The 18,312-nt window shown below is 42.4% G+C and overlaps 2 protein-coding genes across 3 annotated transcripts in view; one reads left to right on the forward strand and one right to left on the reverse strand.

Moving 5' to 3' along the window:
• The first annotated feature begins 2,035 nt into the window (after nucleotides 1-2,035).
• Nucleotides 2,036-8,153, forward strand: ebpl (EBP like). Its single transcript, XM_080026478.1, has 4 exons — nucleotides 2,036-2,357; nucleotides 3,061-3,130; nucleotides 6,799-6,937; nucleotides 7,597-8,153. The coding sequence occupies exons 1-4, from the start codon at nucleotides 2,175-2,177 to the stop codon at nucleotides 7,829-7,831; spliced, it is 627 nt and encodes a 208-aa protein (XP_079882604.1). The 5' UTR covers nucleotides 2,036-2,174; the 3' UTR covers nucleotides 7,832-8,153.
• Nucleotides 8,154-9,557: 1,404 nt separating this feature from the next.
• The window catches only part of flnba (filamin B a), a 70,512-nt gene continuing 61,757 nt past the window's right edge, over nucleotides 9,558-18,312 (reverse strand). For both annotated transcript variants that reach the window (XM_080026792.1, XM_080026791.1), the window contains exons 43-50: nucleotides 17,483-17,749; nucleotides 16,656-16,793; nucleotides 15,928-16,043; nucleotides 13,976-14,108; nucleotides 13,449-13,625; nucleotides 12,701-12,919; nucleotides 11,479-11,691; nucleotides 9,558-11,094 (exon numbers count right to left, since the gene is read on the reverse strand). In XM_080026792.1, coding sequence (XP_079882918.1) covers nucleotides 10,907-11,094; nucleotides 11,479-11,691; nucleotides 12,701-12,919; nucleotides 13,449-13,625; nucleotides 13,976-14,108; nucleotides 15,928-16,043; nucleotides 16,656-16,793; nucleotides 17,483-17,749 — 1,451 coding nt within the window. In that variant the 3' untranslated portion in view covers nucleotides 9,558-10,906. The remainder of the gene's footprint in view (nucleotides 11,095-11,478; nucleotides 11,692-12,700; nucleotides 12,920-13,448; nucleotides 13,626-13,975; nucleotides 14,109-15,927; nucleotides 16,044-16,655; nucleotides 16,794-17,482; nucleotides 17,750-18,312) is intronic.

An 18,312-nucleotide genomic window follows, 5' to 3' on the forward strand; every position in this document is an offset into this window, starting at 1 on the left:
TAGAGCGGCGCTGGGAGGACGGCGTTGTCTTCCGAATCACGGAGCTGACTGCGGAGGCTGGACCCTTTTTTGACTTGCCCGACGGGAGCTCCGACGAGTGAAACGCCGCTCTGCATGGATGGCTTCCTCTGCTTCGGATAGTTGTAGCTGAGATAATCCATAGTTTTGTCCATCTGCCATGAATCTTGGTCGTAAATGGAGTGGATCGACGCGCCAACAGCAGGGTAAGTAGAGCAAGTGAACTGACAGCCATGTCGTTCGTGTAAGCAGTTGCAAAAGCTTGCAGAGGAAGCAGCACCAGTAGGTAGGCTAGAGCAGCTTAAATAGAGCGCCACTTAGAGTGTACGGCCAATGACGTGCTAGGGGCGTAAACTGGCTGTCAGCTGATGCGCACAGATGACAGCCGCTTGACGTCCGTACCCTGCCTGAACTAACGCTATACGCTCGATTTGTGAATATGAAAATGTAAATGTATATTCCATAATGCGCTTCAGTTAAAAAAAAAGTTTAGTCTTCATGTGATAGCTTTGTTGAGTCTGTAACTCTCTCCTAGCAGGTCTCTCTTGGAAAAGGGATTTTAATATCAACGAGACCTGGTTAAATACAGGTTATAATAACATGCTATACTGTAGTTCAGAGCTTATATATGGCGGGGCTCTATACTGTTTTTTTTAAATGCTAATTGTTTAAAATGTATTACATTTATAGATTAGATTATGTATTATAATATTGAATCAACAAGAATGATTGAAAGCTGTCAAACAATGCATTGTGTAACTCATTGAATAGGGGAGAACGGGGTAATGTGAGACATCAGGTAATGTTAGTAAATGATCTCTATAAATGTCTCACTTTACCCCACTCTCCCCTACGTGTTATAATGTGCTCATGTGCGGTCGATGTTTCAGTTTTGACGTTTTAATTAAAATTGTTTGAGAAATAGATACAGACTGGGTCTAATCTTTTTGACCACAAACTATCAATAGGAAGTGTAATCACACACATTTACAAAGAATACTATGACATAAATAGTCTCTGTAAGTTTAATTAATTGTACTTTGGAAAACAAACAAGTATAGTAGCTACCACTGAAATGTACTGTAATTCTAGAACTAAATGTATGCATAGAAACTGAGCTTTAATTTATTTGTCTTTGGTTTATATTGAAAACACTTTTAGTTTCTCTTCTATCACTTACAGTAAGTCATGTGACACGTGTGATGAAAAGCTGGGAGTCTGTCCTGCACAACCAGTTACCAAACCCTGGCATTTACTGAAGCTGAACCGATAAACATTTGTGTTACAGAGCCTTCTCCTATCCATTTAGATCATAGGTGAATATTGTTTATTTTCCTATCAGAGCAGTGTAGCCTCCCACATAAACACACAGACACTCACTCCTTGTACTTCTATTGTTAGGACACTCATTGACATAATGCATTCCCCTAGACGCTTACCCTAACCATCAGAACTAAAGGCCTAAGCCCAACCTTTACACTAACCCTAATATAAACCCAATTATAACCTGAACCCTCAAACAGCCCCCTGAAGAAGTGGAGACCAGCAAAATGTATTTTTTTTTTCCAGATTATGAACGGAGTGAAAATATCTGTGCTCGTGTTTGTGCAGTGCAGAGCGGGAGACTGTGTGACCTTTGACCTTATGTATCGCGCACAGACACACACACACACACACACACACACACACACACACACACAGTCTCAGTGGGAGGGGCTAGAGTGTCGGGTGTTTTCTCCAGTAGCCAATAGTAGAGGGGCAAGGGGTGGGCTTAAGATTTCCCTCAAAATTCACAGTTTGTTCTCTGAGCACAAAGAGAGAGACCAACCATAACTACGGGGCTACAGAGAGCTACACCACTGAACTACTTTCCAAACTTCATTTCTAACTTCTGGCAGGACTTTTATAGCATCAAAAGAAAACTTAAAATATATAAAAAATAGTGAGACACACACACATAAGGACACACAGACAAACACACAGAGACACATACACAAACAAACAGACAAAAACAAACACACACACACACACACACTCAAACAAACACACACACACACACACACACAGACAGACACAAAGATACACACAGACACACACACACTCCATTAAACAAAGGAACGACAAAAAGAGAAAAGAGATCTACTACCTCTTCCCTGATGGACTCCGAGGCCCCCCCGCCCCCCTCTGTCTCCATGGTAACCGTCTGGTCCCTGTTGGCGTGTAGCATCCAGCTGTTAGCCGCGGCCGTGCTAACACACTGGTTCAGAGGGCGGAGCCAAGCAGTGGACCGCTGGGTTCTGACCTGGCTGTTCTATGATGTCATTGTTCACCTCACACTGGTAGGTAGGAGGAATCACACACACACACACACAGACAGACAGACAGACAGACAAACAGACAGAGACGCACACAGACACAGACAGACATGGACACACAGACAGAGACAGACAGACAAACAGACAGACAGACAGACAGACAGACAGAGACACACACACACAGACACAGACAGACAGACAGACAGACACACACATACACACACACACACACACACACACACACAGAGACAGACATGGACAGACAGACACACGCGCACACACACACACACACACACACACACACACACACACACAGACAGACAGACAGACAGACAGACAGACAGAGACGAACACACACACAGACACAAACACAGACACACACACGCAAAGACAGACAGACACACACACACACACACACACACACACACTAAAAGTGACTAAAAGTGACCAAATCTCTTACTGCTGTTTATTCTTTGCTGTGTTCAGGAGGGTCCGTTTGTTTACATATGGACCCTGTGTCTGTCTGTTTGTAAGTGTCTGTCTGTCTGTCTGTCTGTCTGTCTGTCTGTCCGTTTGTTTACATATGGACCCTGTGTCTGTCTGTCTGTCTGTCTGTCTGTCTGTCTGTCTGTCTGTCCGTTTGTTTACATATCAGTTTACAGAGCCTAGGCTGTGTATAATATATCTTACACTATATCTATAACTGTTTATTCTTTGCTGTCTCCAGGAGGGTCCGTTTGTTTACATGTCTCTGGTTGGGACGGTGGAGACGTCTGAAGGGCCGTTAGCTGAACTCTGTGAGTCTAATGATCTCCAATCATCACTGGACAATACTCTATTACACACTGTTGCTTTAATAGGCCCAATACTCTACTACACACTAGGGCTGGCCCGAATTATTCGAATATTCGAATACTCGTTCGGAAAATTAGTATTCGGAGCTTAAATTAGTATTCGGAGCTTCGTTTTTTTTTTTTTTTTTTTTTTTTTTTTTATTATATATATTTTTTTTTTTTTTTTTACTTTTTTTTTTGCAAGAAGCTAGTACTGTAATATAATGTCATCAACTAATTTTATATTTGGATATAAAAGTTAGTAATATTGTAGTAGTAGTAGTATTGCTCATTTAGGAGGATATTACATCACTAAGTGTCATAGCGCATCCATTACTTCACCTCCGAGCGCGTAAATCTTCAACAAAATATGCAGATACTGTCAAAATCAGTTCCAGGGAGTATATAGGGATTATTAACGTTAAAAAAAAAAAAAAAAAAAAAATCATTTTTTAATTTTTTTTTTTTTTTTTTTTTTAATGTTGTTTTTTATGGTGTGCTTTTCTGGAACGAATATTCGAATATTCGCTCGGAAAAACCAACGAATATTCGAAGCCTGAAAAATGGTATTCGGGCCAGCCCTACTACACACTGCTGCTTTAGAACCATTTTGACTTAAATGAGAAGCTTTACTTTTATGTATGTGACTTTAAAAAGGCTCAAGTTTAAAATGATACTTAAGATAAGATAAGATAAGATAAGATAGTCTTTATTGTCACTGTACAGTCACCCGTACAACGAAATTGGGATTGCCAACTGAAGGTGCATTATTACACACAGAAAAAACAGACAAGCAATTTAAGATAAAAACAGTATAAAAACAACAAGACACATAAATAACACAAGAAACAAGACAAGGACAGGCATGTCATAATAAATAAATCTAAAAGGCAGAAAGCATATTGCACTTGTGTAAGTGAGGTAGCCTATGTGTATGTCTGTTTAATGTGTTTATGTTTTTTGAGTGTTCAGTGTCCTGATTGCCCAAGGGAAGAAGCTGTTTGCCAGTCTGTTGGTTCTGCTCTGCAGGCTCCTGTACCTCCTACCAGAGGGCAGTAGGCTAAGCAGGTGGTGGCTGGGATGGAGGTGGTCACGGATTATTTTCTTTGCTCTCGAGAGGCATCGAGAGCTGGCGATGTCATCTAAGGAGGGCAAAGGAGAGCCAATGGTCTTTTCAGCTGACCTTATCACCCTCTGCAGCCTTTTCCTGTCAGCCACTGTGCAGCCAGCATACCACACAGTGATGGAGAAGGCCAGCACACTTTCGATGGTTGAGCGGTAAAAGGTCACCAGCAGCTTCTCCTCCAGTCTGTTCCTCTTGAGTACCCTCAGAAAGTGGAGTCGTTGTTGGGCCTTCTTCACCACCGCTTTGGTGTTAGCTGACCAGGATGTGTCCTCTGAGATGTGAGTTCCCAGGAACTTAAAGGTGGAAACTCTCTCCACGCAGTCACCGTTTATGTGGAGAGGAGCGGGGTCAGCTCTGTGTCTCCTGAAATCCATTATGACCTCCTTTGTTTTTGTGGTGTTAAGGGACAGGTTGTTTGCAGCACACCACTCCACCAGCCGCTGCACCTCATCCCTGTAGGCCGACTCGTCTCCTCCGGTTATGAGCCCCACCACAGTCGTATCATCCGCAAATTTGACTATTGTGTTGGTGGGGTGGGTGGGAGTACAGTCATGTGTGTAGATGGCATACAGGAGTGGGCTCAGCACACAGCCTTGTGGAGAACCCGTACTGAGCATGAGGGTGGAGGAGCTGTGGGTGCCAATCTTAACAGACTGCGGTCGATTTGTTAGAAAATCTTTTATCCAGGCACAGGTGGCCGGGGGGAAGTCCAGGGCAGACAGCTTGCTCACAAGGATGTCCGGGATGATGGTGTTAAATGCCGCGCTGTAGTCGACAAAGAGCATCCTTACGTAGGTCCTTGGGTGTTCTAGGTGGCTGAGTGCTGTGTGGAGGGCTGTGGAGATGGCATCATCAGTAGATCTGTTTGCTTTATATGCAAATTGGAAGGGGTCAAAGGTCGCAGGGAGGCATTCTTTTATGTGATGAGTCATAAGCCTCTCAAAACATTTTGCAACCACTGGTGTTAGTGCAATGGGTCTATAGTCACTGAGGTTATTGATGGTTGAGTTTTTTTTGGGAACAGGGATTATGGTAGCCGACTTGAGACATGGTGGGACGGTGGCGCGTGTCAGGGACAGGTTGAAGATCTTGGTGAAGACCCCTGCCAGCTGATCAGCACATGCTTTGATTACTTCGCCAGGCACTCCATCAGGTCCGGTGGCTTTTCTTGTGTGCACTGACCTGAATACACGACTCACTTGATGTTCCTGGATAGTGAGTGTGTGTTGGCTTGTGGACAGAGGGGTCAGCATGTCTGTGTTGGGCCTTGTTGCCTCAAAGCGGGCAAAGAAATGATTTAATTCCTCTGCCAGCGAGGTGTCGGCACTGATGGTCACTGAGGGGCTGCTGTTGTAGTTTGTGATGTGTTTTAATCCCTGCCACACTTGACGTGGGTTGTTGTTTGTCAGATGGCCCTCAACCTTCCTTTTGTAAGCCTGCTTCGCACCTTTAATGCCTCTCCTCAGATCCGCTCTCGCCACGCTGTACAGGGCATTGTCCTTTGTTTTGAAGGCGGCGTTTCGGGCTCTCAGGAGTGACTGGACTTCACTTGTCATCCAGGGTTTACGGTTTGGATAGACTTTGATGTTTTTATCAACCGTCACATTGTCAGTGCAGTATTTGATGTATGACAATACGGTGTCAGTGAAGCCCTGTAGATCCTGTTGTTCAAGGATACTCCAATCTGTGTGAGCGAAGCAGTCCTGCAGTTGGGAGAGTGCACCCTCTGGCCAGGTTTTCACAGTCTTTGTTACCGGCTTGGTTTTCCTCCTAAGGGGAGTGTATGCTGGGATGAGGAGCAGCGAAAGATGGTCAGACAGGCCCAGGTGTGGGAGGGGGACTGCTCTATAAGCATGCTTTATGTTCGAATAGACACGGTCCAGTGTGTTGTTTCCTCTGGTGGAACAGCGTACATACTGTACAAATCTGGGAAGGACTGTCTTCAGGCATGCTTGATTAAAATCCCCCGCGATGATGTGTACCCCATCTGGATGAGCTTGCTGCTGTTTATTGACACTATCATGTAGGTAGGTAAGAGCTATGCTAACTTGCTATACTTCATTATGTATGAAGTGCGATTCTATTCAGTTCTACTGCATTGTCAATGTGTTAACTTGTCTGTCTGTCTGTCTGTCTGTCTGTCTGTCTGTCTGTCTGTCTGTCTGTCTGTCTGTCTGTCTGTCTGTCTGTCTGTCTGTCTGTCTGTCTGTCTGTCTGTCTGTCTGTCTGTCTGTCTGTCTGTCTGTCTGTCTGTCTGTCTGTCTGTCTGTCTGTCTGTCTGTCTGTCTGTCTGTCTGTCTGTCTGTCTGTCTGTGTGTGTGTGTGTGTGTGTGTGTGTGTGTGTGTGTGTGTGTGTGTGTGTGTGTGTGTGTGTGTGTGTGTGTGTGTGTGTGTGTGTGTGTGTGTGTGTGTGTGTGTGTGTGTGTGTGTGTGTGTGTGTGTGTGTGTGTGTGTGTGTGTGTGTGTGTGTGTGTGTGTGTGTGTGTGTCTTTCTGCCTGTCTGCAGGGAAGGAATACGGTAAAGCCGACAGTCGTTGGCTGGTTTCTGACCCGACCATCGTTTCCATAGAGATAGTAACCGTGGTGCTCGACTCTCTGCTGGCGCTGCTTCTGATACACGCAGTGAGAAACGACAAGCACTACAGGTAACTACAGGATTATATGTATAAATAATGCTCTGTAAACTGTTTACACACAGCCTAGGCTCTGTAAACTGGTTATGTACAGCCTAGGCTCTGTAAACTGGTTATGTACAGCCTAGGCTCTGTTAACTGTTTACACACAGCCTAGGCTCTATACACTGGTTATACACAGTCCAGGCTCTGTAAACTATCTATATGCAGCCTAAGCTCTGTAAACTGGTCATACACAGTCTAGGCCCTGTAAACTGGTTAGCCTAGGCTCTGCAAACTGGATATAAACAGCCTAGGGTGTGTAAACTGGTTATACACAATCTAGGCTCTGTAAACTGGTGTATAAACAAAGGGCCACTGTGTTTAGAATGCTTTTTCTAGACTGTGTAAACTGTTTTTACACAGTTCTAGGCTCTGTAAACTGGTGTATAAACAAAGGGCCACTATGTTTATTTAGTGTGTGGACAGGTTTATATGTATAAATAATGCTCTGTAAACTGGTTACACACAGCCTAGGCTCTGTGAACTGGTTATACACAGTTCTAGGCTCTGTAAACTGTTTATGTACAGCCTAGGCTCTGTAAACTGGTTATGCAGCCTAGGCTCTGTAAGCTGGTGTTTAAACAAAGGGCAACTATATTTATTTAGTGTGTGTTTGTACCTGTGCTCAGACACTTCCTGCAGATCGTACTGAGCGTGTGCGAGCTGTACGGCGGCTGGATGACCTTCGCTCCTGATTGGCTAGAGGGCTCCCCTCACCTGGACACACAGAGCCCGCTGCACCTGTACGTCTACCTGCTGTTCTTCAACGGCCTCTGGGTCCTAGTGCCCGCCCTGCTACTGCTGCAGTCCTGGGTCGGGCTGAGGGGTCTGCACGCGCTCAGTACGGACAGGAAGCAGATGTAGAGATGTAGAGGTAGCCTACACACAGGAATTTTAACAGACAGACACACACACACACAGAGGCATACACACACACAGTTGAACTAACAGACAGACAGACACACACACACACACATAGAACATGTAGAGACCCCGCCCCCCCAGACATAGAGTCACATGACCCACTGCTATTCACTGATTGGACATAACATCTTTTTTTTTTAAGATTATTTTTGGGCATTATCAAGCTTTATAGTACAGAGTTGAAATGGGGAGAAAGAGAGAGAGGGGGGATGACCTGCAGTAAAGGTCCACGGGTCAGATTTGAACCCGCGACCACTGCAACGAAGGCCAGAGCCAATATGGTACGCGCTCTATCCACTACACCACCAGCGCGCCCCCGGACATAACATCTTTAATTCAAAGTGACAGTGAATACACAGAGTCACTCACATCTGATGTGAAACGATTTGTTCAGATGGACGAAAAGCAAAAGTTGAAATATTGTTGAAGTTCATGAATAAAACCCTTGTTCTCTTTGGTCTGACATCATCATTGATTCATCACAGTTAAATAGAAAGATTAACAATATATCTTGCTTTTTTTTTTTTTTTTAAGATTATTTTTTGTCATTTTCAAGCTTTATTGACAGTACAGAGTTGAAATGGGGAGACAGAGAGACAGAGAGAGAGGGGGGATGACCTGCAGTAAAGGTCCACAGGTCAGATTTGAACCTGCGACCACTGCAACGAAGGCCGGAGCCAATATGTCACTCGCTCTATCCACTACACCACCGGATCGCCCCATATCTTGCTTTTTTTAAACTTAATTGTATGAGAAACATTTTGTATTCCTCTCCCTCCTCTCTACTAAATCCAGTGCATGTAGACATTTCAACATGATATTCCCTCAAACAGCCCTCTGAAGAAGTGAAGACCAGCAAAATGTCCTCACTACAATGCATACAAGCTAAAACAGATCCTCGCAAAGACGTTTGTACAAATACACAAGTACACACACACACACACACACACAGCTGCCCTGTTTGGTCAACCCAGTATTATTATTTTTTTTATTGCCCAAATGTGACATCAGACAGAAAGAAAAAAATTCAAGAAAAACAAATCAAAAGTCAAAACATCTTAATTCCAGTTAAGTTTAATTATCAAATGTACATCATCAGGGTTTAAGGTTCACATTAAAACACCCATTCCCTAATACAAAATGAAAGGGTTCTTTTTTTCTACCCCCATACAAAAAAATCCTCTCGCCCCTTAAGTATCAAAAGTAGCAATGATTAGGCAACAACAACATCCAGGTAACGACAAATTAATCTGGGTTTTCGACATGACGTACACACACAGCAAAAATCTGACCTCTTTATATCCAGCTCGAAATCAGATTTTTTTAGTGTTGTACGTTATAGCATGTATGCAAGTGATTGAGTGTATGATTGGTTGTATTTTCACTGCATTGATATCACTGGTAGAGAAATAATGAGGAGAGCGTTAAATTAATATCAGTATCAATATTGTTCTGCTCTGTTCAAGCAAATGTAAAGCACACAGAGTCAAAATCCGATTTTTTTCTCATGTGAAAATCAAGCTCAACGAACACAACAAGAGAACATCATTGAACCCCCAAAACTCTAGCACATAATTAAAGTAGTCTGTTGTACAGTGCAGCAACCAGTAGTGTGAATTAAGGCAGCTTTTTGACAGTCATTGATTTGCTATGGCAACATTATGTACTCTTAACAAAGGCGCGTGCGTGTGCGTGTGTGTGTGTGTGTGTGTGTGTGTGTGTGTGTGTGTGTGTGTGTGTGCGTGTGCGTGTGTGTGTGTGCGTGTGTGTGTGTGTGTGTGTGTGCGTGTGCGTGTGTGCGTGTGTTCTGAGAGCTATGGTTCAAAAGCAAGAAAATCAACAATAAACATCAGTAGTCGCGTAAAGTTTGACACTTCCTGTCAGCGCATGTCCACACTTAAAAAAAAAAAAAATCATAATACAATTACAATAAATCAAAAGAATTCCAGTTCTATTTCATTTCATTAAGATGGTAAATCGTTTGTTTTTGTCCATAGCACTTTAATAATATTTTTTCTTGGACAATTAAAGCACATATTTGGTTATTATTTGTGGGTTTTTACTGTGGAGTGTCCAGAGAAAATGTAGTATTTAAATGGGATACAAAAGCTGGTCATTTGGCTCCCTGCTTCACAAACCACTAAGAAAACCTCACAGAACTCCAGGTTCACTATATCATTCTATGTTCTTATAATTTTTTTTAAATGTGTTTTTTCTTGTCATTTTTTTCCCTGGCATTTTGAAAGCTGAAATTTGAGTGCTGCGTGTACTTCCAAATCTCATTTTAACATGTTTGACATCAAGCTGTTCTCACCAACTAACCTCTTGTGTAAAATTGAAAATCTTTAATTTACCAATTCAGCATAAAAACTATCGTCAAGTGCAAAAATTTTGTCAATTGATAATTTCAGCAAAAATCAACGGATGAGATCTTTCTTTTCCAAATAAGGACATTTTTTCCATTATTTTATTCACAGCTCCGCCTTTCGGACAGTTTTTATTCTCTAACACTTCTACAATTTTACGGAATCTCCATTCATGGGTGTTTTCATTCTCTCTTGCCATAACATTTTAAAGGTCTTTTTAAAAATCAATTTATTTATTTATTTTGTACGGGCATTTTTAATCAATTTGTCAGAAAACCCCTAGGACCCATAGCTTAGTTAGGCAACTCATTCAATGGGCCGTTTTCTGCAGACCAGCTTATATGTCCACTCAAACAGAGATTCAAAATGGTACAGGCAAGTGAGGAGGAGTGACAGTAGCCCTGTGTTCCAATACCCATACTTCCACACTACTTAGTATGCCAGAAAAAGATTTAGGATGTCCCAATCTGTGCATGTCAAACACAGTATGCCAGAAATACCAGGATGTCCTAATACAGTACATCCAATTGCATTTTGCAGTATGAAAACAGTATTCTTTAGTATGTAAACAGCATTCTTTAGTATGTAGTACAGTGTAAAAAGAGAAAGTATGTGATTTGGAACGCAGGGTAGGTTTCTTAGTGTTCTATCATGGAACGTTGACTTGGAATGGAGATCCCGGAATGTGTTGTTCTCCCCACTTCACCACGAGGATGTAGCTGCCGCGCTCCTTTAGCACGTAGCTAACGTTGTACTGCAGAGCGCCGACGTGTTTCACTAGAACCTCCTCACAGGGGACCTGGGGCCCCGCAACCCCCACCAACAGCATGTTCTTACCTGGGGAGGGAAGGGGAAGAAAATTAGTAAATGTTGTATTATTATTTTTTTTAAACCTTTATTTATACAGGTAAATCCCATCGAGACAGAAGACTCTTTTGCGAGGGAGACCTGTTCCCATTAACACGTTACCATTCACACAAACATTCATACACCGATAGCAGGCTAACCATCGACATTCACAACAGGCAAGGTGGGTGAAGTGTTTTGCCCAAGGACACAACAACCATGACACACGTGGCAGAGCGGGGATCGACCGGCAACCCTTCGATCATTGGCTGACCCGCTCTACCATTTGAGCCACAGTCGCCCCCCTTTTTAAGAATGTAGAATGTCATGGCGCCTGTCTGTCTGTCTGTCTGTCTGTCTGTCTGTCCTCCTTACCGGCCTTGCTGCAGTCGACAGAGAAGCTGCTCCTCTGACCAACGAAGGCTTTGCTCAGTCCGGCCCCTCGGCTCAGCACCTTGCTGGCGTCAGAATCTCCCAGTCGGGGCATTGCATTCTGGGTAAAGCTGCTGCTGCTGGACGTCCTGACACATGAGTCCAACATCAGCGTCGACGTCTCACTGGCGTTGGTCACACTCACCAACCGAGAGCCTGAGAGGGAGGGAGGGAGGGAGGGGGAAATCAAAATGTTCAGTTTAAATCTTCATTTGTTAAGTTTTTTCTAATATTTTTTTATTGGGGGTTTTCCAAGTTAGAAATACACCCGAAAGTAGCATAGAGGGGAAAATTAAATTTCTGATACAAACATAATTCGACAAAATATAAATACCTTTTATGGGTGAATCCACTTGTATAAAAAAGCAGTTATCCACATTAAGAAGTATTCAGCACTCAACTACATCGACGATGAATTTTACACAAATCACAAAACACCTGGTTCATAGTGTGAGGTTATTGTGGCAGAGTGCAGTAGATTGTCATTGACCACTCTTACCTGTATGTGTGTGACCATAGTGTACCACTTATAAAGCAGTAATCCACATAAAGAATAATTCACCACCCGACTAAACAGACCAATTAAAAAAGGACTTTATTGAGCTATGGGAGCCGTACATGGCAGTCATTTTAGATCAACCTTTCTCTTGATTTTTATTTTTATATATATTTTTATTAGATTTGTTTTTAAAAGTAATTACTTAAACCTGCAGTGTGTAGAATTTTGGGTTTTATTTCCTAGCAGATTTTGTAGAAAATAATTATAATATCCATAAATACGTTTAATTTAGTGCATAATAGCTGAACATTTTTTTTAGAATTATTATTATTTTCCTTAGAAAGGGTCTCATATATGTCCATATTTCTCTATACTTTGGACCAAGACCTTGTCACCGCCATTTTGGAAGTGTCATAGTTGGAATGTCATCAGGTGCATTGTTTAAAATGTAGAATTGTTCTTGTCCTTGAAGGCCACTGTAGCTTCTGTTATTATTCAAAAGGGTTGGGGTTACCCAATTTGTGTTCTTAAGATGGTGCAATTGTTTGTTTGTTTGTTTGTGTGTTAAAAAAAAAAAAAAAATTACAATAAACATATAAAAAAACAGGCCGATGAATTTTAGGTTATTGTAGCACAGTACAACAGAGGGACATTCTCCGCTCTTACCTGTGACTTTGGCCTTGAAGGGGCTGCCTGTGATGTGGTTTGGTCCTCCGTACTTGATGCTGATCAGGTAGTTTCCTGGAGCCATTGGAGTGTAGTGAACCTTGTAGCCTTCCGGAACCTCCTGGCATTCCATCTTCACCTTGGAGGGGCCCTCGATGGTGGCAGCCAGGGCCCCGGGACCCGCTTTGGTGTTGTTAATGATAAACTCTGACTGTGTGCCTGCAGGATAGACAATACTTTGGTTTATAACAAGCAGTGATTGTCATAATGTTGAGGTCCTTTTGTTCAACATTAATTTAAAAAAGGTGCTAAATGTAATAATGTGTGTTTTGGCATCATCTAGTGGTGAGATTCTAGATGGCAATACTACGTTGGAATTTACAGAAGCTTTCAAGTGATGAGGTGAAGATGTATTTAGTTATTTTTTCCTATAGTACTTTTTCGTCTATCAACAGGTGCATTTCCCCAGGATGCCCACTACACTTCCCACTAATACAAGCATGTATACACTACTTAAAGCATACATATTATTAAGATATTCCGGTGCTACCAAGTCTGTTCTGAAAAATGCCCATTTCCTTTACACACCGCACCTTTAAATATAACAGTTAAATTACACCTTTAACAAAAAATTATTCTTATTTAGTTTTGACTATTACAATAATAACAACACAAATACAAATGTCATGAGTAAGCTGAACAGACAGACACTCAGACAGAGGGACAGACAGACAGCTAGCTAACCCACCTGTGGTTCCCCTCTCGAGCCCTGTCCCGTAGGCTGACACCAGCCCGGGTTCCCCGCTCTGCCCCGGTTCCCCCACCCTGACCTGGAAGGGGCTGCCGGGGATGTGAGAACCGTTAAACTTCACGTCTATGGAGTGGATACCGTTCTCCCGCGGGATGAAGCGGACGGCGTATTTATCTAGAAGAGGACAGGACAGAGGGGATTTAGTTACCATGCGTTGCCTTGAAACAATCAAGGTATTTTATTCAAGCATGATGATAAGTTGTTAGTAGATCAGTAAACAACCCAAATCTAGTTGAAATATTGAGTCTTGTGCAAAGGTCTTTCTAAGTTGGGTGTGTTCGAGAGGTCACAAAGCCACATCTTAAAATCAGGGACCTCTTTGTTTTTCCAGAGCATAAGAAGAAATGTATTTGCAACAATGAGACTGTAGGATATGAAACACTTGCGTATTCCTTGAAATATTTCTAAAAACACACACAGACAGACAGACAGACAGACAGACAGACAGACAGACACACACAGACCTTTTTCCAGCTCAGTGACGACACACTCCTCCAGCGCTCCAGAGGGGCTGTGGACCTTGGCGGCCATCTTGCCTTGCGCTCCGTTCAGACGAACCGCAAAGGATGCTGGGTGATTTACCTTCAGACCAGACTCCTACCATCGCACACACACACACACACAACACACACACACACACACACACAAGAAGGTAAGGTAACACTTATAAAACACAGAGCCCACAATTTCACAGTATACACAAACACACGCCAACTTTTAAGAAGGACAGAAAATTCAAGCAAACAAAATACTGCTTTCATATTCACAATTTAATTTCTGTTCTATAATTTCTCTATCATTTATTTTATTAAATACTTACCTGAGCTCCTGTTTAGCTCTAGCAGACAGAGGCGACGGCCATAGTGTTAAAAAGCAGTTAGACACACGGACACTGCACTACAGTGTTACAGTACAAACTAATTTTGTACTTAAGACATCTGATCATTTATTTTTGATATAATATTTGATAAAGAATAATTGCGACCACGGGGGCGCCCTTAGCTCAGTTGGTAGGGCGTCCCCCCCATGGGCATGGGCCAGCAGCGGACCCGGGTTCGATTCCCTCTCTGCCCCATTTCAACTCTGTCTCTACACTATCAATAAAAAAAAAAGCATAAAAATGCCAAAAAAAAAATAATAATAATTGCGACTACATATGGTACTGGAGTGGGATATTTTACAGTTTACAGATTAACATGTTAGCGCTCTCTGGTGGACAAACTAAATAAGTAATGGGAACACCAACTATTTTTCCATCTACAAGTTTATGTGCGAATTAAGTAATAATCCAATAAAAAACGCCTTGTGGAAACAGTAAAACCAGATTGAATTTGAACATTCGATTTAATCAGATGCTGAATCTACTGTGATAAACTAAATTTGACCAGGTTATGAAAAAAAATAAATAAAAAAAATAAATTTGTCTTCAACTACAAGAAACAAACAAACTACAGTCTCTATGACAACAAGAGGTCAGCAGTGGCCCCGCCTCCGTCCGCTGTAGCTAGGCAACCAGGGAGCTGATGAAGATGATGAAACTGTTAGAAGCCTTTAAATGAAACACAAGAGAAACACCGACAGCTCCACACCACACAGGACAGGGATGAACACAGCCAGGCAAAAATATATAAAAATAATAGAAATATTTGTGGTATGAATTTGGTCACATACTGATCTTAACTCTAGTAAAACCACCATAACTACATTTCTTAAAAAAGTATATAGTAAGTAAAAGTATTTATTAAGAAAATTGCTATGTTTGATGATGATATTTAGTTTGTGGAGTTGACATTTTGTCCTAACAGAAACATAAGAATGTCTGAGATGGAAATTGTTGGTTAAACAATACGATTAATCTATTTAGTCAATTGACACATTCTTTAAACCTGCAGTGTGTAGAATTTTGGGTTTTATTTCCTCGCAGATTTTGTAGAAAGTAATTATAATATCCATAAGTACATTTAATTTAGTGCATAATAGCTGAAAAAAAAATGTTTTGAATAATTTTTTTTCCCCTTAGAAAGGGTCTCATATATGTCCATATTTCTGCATATTTTGGACCAAGGCCTAGTGCCGCCATCTTGAAAGTGTCATAGTTGGAATGTCATTAGGTGCATTGTTTAAAATTTAGAATTGTTCTTGTCCTTGAAGGCCACTGTAGCTTCCGTTATTATTCGAAAGGGTTGGGGTTACCCAGGGAGCGTTGCATTCTAGAACTTTGTAGAACTTTCTTGATGATGTCATATTACACACTGCACCTTTAACATTGCGTTTGCCTGGCTGTGGTCACATCCATGGGGCCAGTTGCATAAGGAAACTCCAAAACCTTAGTCCTTCTTATGCAGCTGCTATGCCCCAGTAGCCCTCAGTCAAAGCGGGGCGGGTGTGTGTGTGGAGGTGTCTTCTCATGTCTCACCTGAAGGCCCGTAACAGTCAGGCGGCGCGCGTCATTGGCCGGAGCGACCACAGGTACGAGGTAAGGGCTCTCGGGGATGTGCTGCTCGTTGAACTTCACCGAAATCTCATAGTCACCTGGAGATGAGTGAGGGGGGGTATTTTAGAGAGGCAATAAGAGACACCAGCTAAAAATAGGTTTAATGCAGGTTTTAAATAGTATATATCGAGCACTTTTTCAGCATTTTCTAAAAAAAAAATTGTTGAATTTTTTCAAGGACCTCGAAACTTCACATTTCATAATCGCCTAGAAATGAATGAGTGAGAGAGTTTATTTAAGAGAAGCAATGAGAGACACCAGCTAAGAATAGGGTTGATGCAGTAAAATTCCATCACTTTAACAGCACTTTCAAGATAAAAGTTCAACTTCTTCAAACACTTCAATTATGTATATTTAGGGGGAAAAACATGCTTATTATTTCAAACATGTGTGGAGAAGAAAGTCCGGCATTTTCCAGTTATGTGTTCAGATTTCAGGCACATTAAAAATCAACTGTGTGTGTGTGTGTGAGTGAGTGAGTGAGTGAGTGAGTGAGTGAGTGAGTGAGTGAGTGAGTGAGTGAGTGAGTGAGTGAGTGAGTGAGTGAGTGAGTGAGTGAGTGAGTGAGTGAGTGAGTGAGTGAGTGAGTGAGTGAGTGAGTGAGTGAGTGAGTGAGTGAGTGAGTGAGTGAGTGAGTGAGTTTTATGTACCGGGCTCCTGTGCGATGTAGGACACTCCACAGGATCCGTCCTTTCGGTCTTCAAAGGAGATCTCTGCTCGGCTCGGACCCTCCATGGCGATGGACAGACCGCCGGCACCCGCCTCACGAGTCCAGATACTGAACTCACCTGGAGGGGGGGAGGGAGAGAGAGAGAGATAGGGAGGGGGAGAGGGAGGGAGGGAGAAAGAGAGAGACAGAGACAGAGACAGAGACAGAGACAGACTAATGTTATATCATGTAGTACAGAGTCATATGTTATAGAGAGAAGGGATTAAGGACTAGTATTGAAACGTTGCTATTTAATAAACTCATTTTGCAAGTACATAACTGTACTGTCAAGTGAAAAAAAAATTCCCCTTGGGGAAAATAAAGTCTAAAGGGTAAAAAAGTCTAAAGTCGAAGACAATGTGAGAGGGGATGGGAAAACTACAATGGCAAGATGGAAATATTAATTTATGTAGTCAATGTTGAGTCCCTTTAAAGATGATGCTTGTGCCTGCTTGTATGTCTGTCTGTCTATGTGCCTGTGTGTATGTGTGAGTGTGTGTCTGATTGTATGTCTGTCTGTCTGTGTGCCTGTTTATATGTGTGAGTGTGTGCCTGCTTGTATGTCTGTCTGTCTGTGTGCCTGTTTGTATGTGTGAGTGTGTGCCTGATTGTATGTCTGTCTGTCTGTGTGCCTGTTTGTATGTGTGAGTGTGTGCCTGATTGTATGTCTGTCTGTCTATGTGCCTGTGTGTATGTGTGAGTGTGTGTCTGTTTGTATGTCTTTCTGTGTGTGCGTGCGTGTGAGTGTGCGCCTGCTTGTATACATACCTGGTTCTCCTGCCAGGGCCCCCTCCAGCCCGGGCCCCCCTGCCTTCACCTTGGCGGCCCCTCCCTCTCCCAGCGGCCCCACGGTGAACTGGAAGGGGCTGCCCGGCACGTGCACGCCCCTGTAGCGCACGCTCACACCGTGCACGCCCATCTCCGTGGGAACAAAGCGCACGCAGTAGGTGTCTTCACCCGCGGCGACCAGCTCGGCCGGTTGCCTAGCACCAGACGGAGACGTGACCTCAGCTGTGACGTCATGGATGTCGATCGCTGCAAAAGAGAAGTTTTTTTACTTTGTTTATTTATTTGACGACTTTAAATCAACCTTTTAATGTAGATCTATCTATATTCTGTAGAATTTTTTTTAATCAGAGCATTGTCACCACCGTCAGATGTAGTTTTAGTTTTGTTGTCAAGCTGTTATACACCAATTAAAACATACTTATGAATATTGTATTCCATTTCAACCAAGTCTGTTCTGAAAAACGCCTATTCCCTTTACACACTTCCCCTTTAAACCTTTGATCTGAGTAGTAACTAGTAGGCCATCTATGGTTGTCTGAAACGTAGTGAAGTAGAAGTCCCTCAAACTTATACTCTACAGTACTTAATAATATATTATCCATTAGTTTCCAGCATTGTAAGGTTAGACTAGCAACCCAGATAAGGGTTGATATTAAATAGGTTTCAAGTTCACTATACAACAGCTGAATGTGCATCCAAACAGTTTCATGACATGTGTGTGCAGGTGAAACATCAACAGGGAACAGATGAATATATGAGTTGATAACATATATAAGTTGGAGAATCTTAACAAACACAGCTTCTCACGT

This window comes from Ammodytes marinus, assembly GCF_949987685.1.
Source record: "Ammodytes marinus genome assembly, chromosome: 4".
Lineage (NCBI taxonomy): Eukaryota > Metazoa > Chordata > Actinopteri > Uranoscopiformes > Ammodytidae > Ammodytes > Ammodytes marinus.